General features: G+C 45.6%; 1 protein-coding gene across 2 annotated transcripts in view; it reads right to left on the bottom strand.

Moving 5' to 3' along the window:
- LRCH1 (leucine rich repeats and calponin homology domain containing 1) overlaps window positions 1–660 on the bottom strand; it is a 169822-nt gene extending 169162 nt beyond the window's left edge. Inside the window, exon 1 of one of the 2 annotated variants that reach the window (XM_032496143.1) lies at window positions 111–660. In XM_032496143.1, the coding sequence (XP_032352034.1) occupies window positions 111–417 (307 nt within the window). In that variant the 5' untranslated portion in view covers window positions 418–660. The remainder of the gene's footprint in view (window positions 1–110) is intronic. The other variant, XM_032496141.1, reaches the window with a different exon arrangement.
- Window positions 661–5627: the final 4967 nt, after the last annotated feature.

Below are 5627 nucleotides of genomic sequence, written 5' to 3'. Positions count from 1 at the left end.
GGCCGCTGGACCCCCAGCGAGGCCAGATCTCTGACTGGCCACCGCGTCGGTGAAGGCATGACAGACCGACAGTCACCCATACCCACTGCCCGCCCTCAGCCCTCTCTCACCTGCCTGCACCGTGTCCGAGAGGTCGTGCGCGGGGGCCGCGGTCCTGGGAAATTCCTTCAGTTTCCTGGCACTGAGGTTCAGACCCCCGGAGTTGGCCGCTTCCTCCAGCGCGCGCTCCAGCCCCCTGTTCAAGGGCAGGTTGAAGCCCCCGCTGCCGCCGCCGCCACCACCGCCTCCTCCGGCCCCGCCGCTGGCTCCAGTTCCTCCGTGGTGCTGATGGTGGTGGTGGGGATGATGATGTGGGTGCAGAGTAGCCACCGACAGGGCAGGGACGAAAGGTTGGGGTTCGCTTCCCGGCGTCGCCATCTTCTCCCGGGCCCCCCCTACCCCGCCCCGCCGCTCCTGCGGGGGGGTCAGAGCTTTCCCCCAGGAGTGGGAGACGGCAGCCCGGGTCCCTGCAGTTCTCCACCGAAGATGCTGGAACAAGGGGAGGAGGGTGTGGCAGGCGCGTAGAATTGGGGGCAGACGGGGAGGCGGCAGTGGCAGCTCGGTCTCGAAGGTTTCCTGTCCCCGGGAAGCTAAGGACTGCGGCGGCGGCGGCGGCAAGCAGCGCGCATGTGTCTCCTCCCGCCTCTGCTCCCTCCTCTCGGCGGCTCTCCCCTCCTCCGCCGCCTGCTCTCTCCTCCTCCTTCCCCGAGCCGTCAGCCCGGCCCCGAGCCTTCCAACGCCGCCCGCCGCGCTGGCCCGGCTGCTTCGCTGCGCTCCGCCCGGCTATCCCGATACATGGGGGCGCTGGACCTGCACGGGGGTTGCTTTGATTCAGACGCCGAACTCCTCTCTGGGTTTCTTTTTGCTGCCCAGGGGGCTTTAGGGGACAAAAGGTTTTAGGGGGTCTGAGAAGGCAATAGATGAGGTCTGCAAAACAGTGAAGTCACAGGTGAGAGGTTATCTCAATTCTGCGAATTATTCTGGCTTTTTGACCCAGAATTCCACAAGGGGCAGTTTTTCACTGTGGAGTTAGGCCAACAGACAACCCCTGGCATTTGGGCACCTACAATGACTCTGACTGGTCTAGGTCGTATACATTAATGATCTTATTAATCCAGAGACCCCATGAGTGGAAAAATTGTTTCCCCCAGTTTACAGAGGAAGTTACGAAACTTGTCTGCGGTCACCGATGCAGTCAGAGGCGGAACTGGATTCAAAAGTAGAAACTTCAGACTGTAGAGTTGCCCTCCTAACTGTAAACTCTAGGGCCGGATTCCGCTACAAATAGGAGTAGGGCAGAAGGTTTTCTGAGCGACAGTAGAAAACTGCAGGCACAGAAAGGAAGGACTTTCAAAAGGAAGAATAGTTTTTATGGTGGACAGAATCCACTGTCACATGAGGAAGACATGCTGGCTGTGGCCGACTCAGCCCCAGACTGAGTGGTGCTGAAGAGGTCAGAAAACCAGTGACAGCCCCCCCCCAACCCCCGCAGCTCATAACTCAGCCAGAGTTTGAGCCTGCTCACAGGTACCGTCAAGTTGTCTTTGTGCACTTCGTGGCCCTGTGGGGCATGGGGCTGATGTGTCCGCCTGCAAGCAAATTCACGTTCTGCCCAGACCAACGCTGGCACACTGAAGGCGGCAAAACGTCTGACACTATAAAGGCAGACCAGCTGGAAGATTGGGACAGTCCCACTCCTTTCCAAAGTTTCGGCTCCGACTCTCTGGGGCCTTTATTTTTGCTCTATACCCAAAGCTTGAGCGTCCCTATGAACGACTTAGCTAGGGGAAGTAAGGATGCGGGTCAAGTGCAAAAATAATTCAACCTTTGGAACATGGAAGGCGGTTTTTTAAGTGGTAATGCAGAGAGGTGATGGCCTGAGCACAAGGCTGGATCTGAAGTGTGGCGTGATCTCTGTCACACTGCGCGCATGGTAAGTAGCCCTTGATTCCTACAGGATTCTAGAATGAGACAACATTCTAACCTCGGAGGAGGAGACAAGCGCCACCTGCTGGTATCCTCCCCCCTCAAAACCTCCTCTCTCACCAACTCATTTTCCCCTCTGCCTCCCAGACTTAAAAGCCAGGCTGGAAAATAGTAATAATGATGATGATGAAAATGAAAGTGTACTTATGAAAACTAACCTGCCATTCCGTTTCTTCACTGGTCTTTCCCCAAAAGCCAGTGGGAAACAGAGAGACAGAAAAAAATTTCACTTGAAAATCTTAAGCTAAAACCAGGTGGTGGTCAGTGTGATCAGCATGCAGGGTAACGTTGAGGACATCTTCTGAAAGACTGCAAACTTAGTCTGGCCCATGAATTGTAGTGATGCATCCTGTAGAGCATAATTTTTTAAGACCATGAATTCTTTCTTAGAGGAAATGATAGGACTATAAGTTAAGAATTTGCTTTGTAACAAATAATCTGTCCTTATGTTAGGTTGACCTAGTTATTATAGCTTACTTAACCTTCTCCAAATTAGAGGAAGGGACCTATTCATCTTTGTAACTTCCTTCCCATATCCCAGAGTACTTTGCATATAATGAGTGCACAATGAAGATTAGTAATTAAGCATTGCACAACAGACCAAGTGTTTTACAGGTTGCCATTTGTTGATACATCTTTCTCAGTACTAAAGTATTCTCTCTATACTATATCTGTAAATATTTATCTGTACATGATGTCCCTGAACAAAGAAATTTTTCCTTAAAATGGGAGAGAGTACTTTACCTTTGAAACTGATCTTAGTTATTTATAAATAGTCAGGAAACTTGACAAGCCATTTTCTCTTGCTGTCTTGCTCCTTCACTGTTTTTTCAATAAGGTGGACATCTCTGCTTTGTTCAATACCCTTTTCATTTCTTCTGAAAACAGAACCCTCTTCCTGTTCTACTTTCTCCATGCCATTCGTATAGTCAGTCCTCTGATAACAGCTGTGTTATTACCTCCATCCAGCTAGCCATCTTGGTTATTCCAGATGTGGACTTCTGACCAAATGATCGAACACTCAGAAGATCAGAGAGGATCCTGAATGTGTTCAACCTCTAGATTCTGACTGTTCCTGACCCTTATCTTTAGTTTCTCTGAGATAGCCAGTAATGTATTGATAAGACATTCTACTGTTTGCTTAAGTCAATTTTATTTGGTTTTCTCTCAGTGCAACCAAGAATTCTAATTAATGTATTTAATTTACCATATTTCAGTCTTTATTCCATCTTATTTTCCTTCATAGCCCTATTTTTGAATGGTCCACAAATAATCTTTTACAAACTATTTGGATGATGGCAGCGGATTTTTTTCATGCTTTGTCTTTAGTACCTTCCAATCATTTCACAAAGTTAACAGAATTCAAATGATTGAGAAAGTGGGGGAAATAGAAATATTCTATGCTTAAAATGTTGACTATTAAGAGAAGAGTGATCAGTTTCATCAATAAATCAAAAAATTTTGGAGCCTATCTTTTTTTAATTCTTGTGCTCAGAAAACATATAAGATCATAGAGACTCTTCCACATTTAAGACCCAGCTCTTTCATGCTCACCTGAAAATAGAATTGTGAACAAGCTTACAAGAATCACACTTATTAAGAATGGAAGACTGATTTGAGTAGGTCTATTCAACCCACAGCACCTTCTCAGAAAATCACTGGGAATTCTCTTTTGGAGGGAGATCAAAACATTGGCTGAAGAAGTGGGCGTGGTCAGCCAGGTGTGTCTTTCATGGTCCCGACAGCCCCCTCCAGCCACAGCGAGATGAGTGCACCCGCCTTACTCCTGAAAATTTAAGCAAAAACACTTCAAACCCCTAGGCAAATAACAATAGGCATTTGACCCCCCAAGGCAGGAAGAATCAGAGCTTATTTACATCTTTTTACCTTGCTATTCTCCAACCTCTCAGCTTCAGTTCCCTCTTTCCTAAAAAAAGAACAAGAATGTTCCCTGATTAACACCACCGTTTTCTGGCTACTCTCTCCACAAGCTCTCAGTACTAAAGTATTCTCTCTGTACTGTATCTGTAAATATTTATCTGTAAATGATCCAGGTATGTGGGTTCTATTTTTAGTACATCAAAGACAGCGCTCAATACTTTTTTTCCTTAGATAGTTCCATAAATAATGTTGTCTGACTGAAATATTTATGTATTATAAGACAACAAATAACACCAATGTAAATTGCTCTGAAGATAATCAATAATACTATTTTGGGCATGTTTAGGAGATTTTTTTTCTAGTATTCCAAAACACTCATCTGGTAAAGCAAGCTTGGCAAACTTGAGAAGAATTAGGACCCTGTCCTGGGTTTTTCGTTAAAGCTAAATGCACTCAATTTTAAGAATTGTATATAAATATTGGACTGTGTATGTAAATGTGAGACTGTGCTTTGCTATTTTTTCCTAGTAGAAAAAAATAAAACAATGGTAATAATAAATTCTAGTCAAATTAATATATTCTTACTTGGGAAAAAAAAGTCGGCTCCTAGAGTCAGCTCCCAAATTAATTTTTATTCCGACTTACCTGTGAAATCAGAAAGCCTACGAACCACTTGCTCAGATTTTTGGTTCTCTTAAAAGAGAGTTAGTCAGACTTAATTCCAGCTACCTGCCTTTAAGCTTTCTCTCAAGCTCTGTTCACACCAACTGTAGTTGAATGTAACGCCTCATGTCTGTGAGAGCATAAGGGCTATTCGGGTCACCACCCCCACCCCATGTCTGTTTGCTAGGCATTTTCATTCCAGAATTTATCATAAATCTGTAAAGAAAATATTGCTTGCCTTTGGATTTTAAAATATTTCTCAGCTGACTACTGTCTAAATCCAGCCATTTTGCCCTCTCCACTCCAACCTCCCGACAGAAATCCTCAGTCCCCTCCGAGGGGCTCATTTTTACTTCTCAGGGAGCAAAGTAACAGCAACTACTGCCCTGTGACAGACCCTGCTCTGCCTCCTCCTCCCTGCTCTCCCAGAGACAAGGCAGGGCTCTAGCTCCTAGACCAGGGAGACTTCACTTACATCCTCCTTTCCTCTGCAGCTCCCGCTAAATAAAGAAACCACCAAATCTGGGCCATCAAGATAGCAGGCTCGAAGAGGCCGCCTTCTAGAACCGTCCTCTGAAAGTCAAGAGTGGAGCTGTCTGTGAATGAGTGAATTTTATGGGCTTTAATCTCTGTTCTAGTTCATAGATACACTTGGACTTAGGATAAAATGCCAATTTTGTGTGATGTTTATGTTTAAACAATACTTTTTAAACTGTATATATAAGGTATTATAACCCATTGTGTAGCAGGAAGACGGCATTCTGACCTAGCACTTATGAGACATAATAGTGTTTTGAAGGAAACTATGAGGGAAACTATAGCTTGGACCACTCAGGTGAGAAACTGATTGTAACAAAAAGAATTTCTTTGGCTTAATGAGGTTGATATCACCTTAAATAAATTGTAAGGGAAAAAATATCAGTAATCAATAGCTGACCTTCTGGTTCCTGTCAGAAGTTTCTTAAGAAGATTGGGGGGGGGGCGAGTAATAGCTCAGTGGTAGAGCACATGCTTAGCATGCACAAGGTCCTGGGTTCCATCCCCAGTACTTCCATCAA

Source organism: Camelus ferus, chromosome 14 (assembly GCF_009834535.1).
Source record: "Camelus ferus isolate YT-003-E chromosome 14, BCGSAC_Cfer_1.0, whole genome shotgun sequence".
NCBI classification, from domain to species: Eukaryota; Metazoa; Chordata; class Mammalia; order Artiodactyla; family Camelidae; genus Camelus; species Camelus ferus.
Note: the sequence above shows the minus strand (reverse complement) of the source record. Positions and strands in the feature narration are given on the sequence as shown.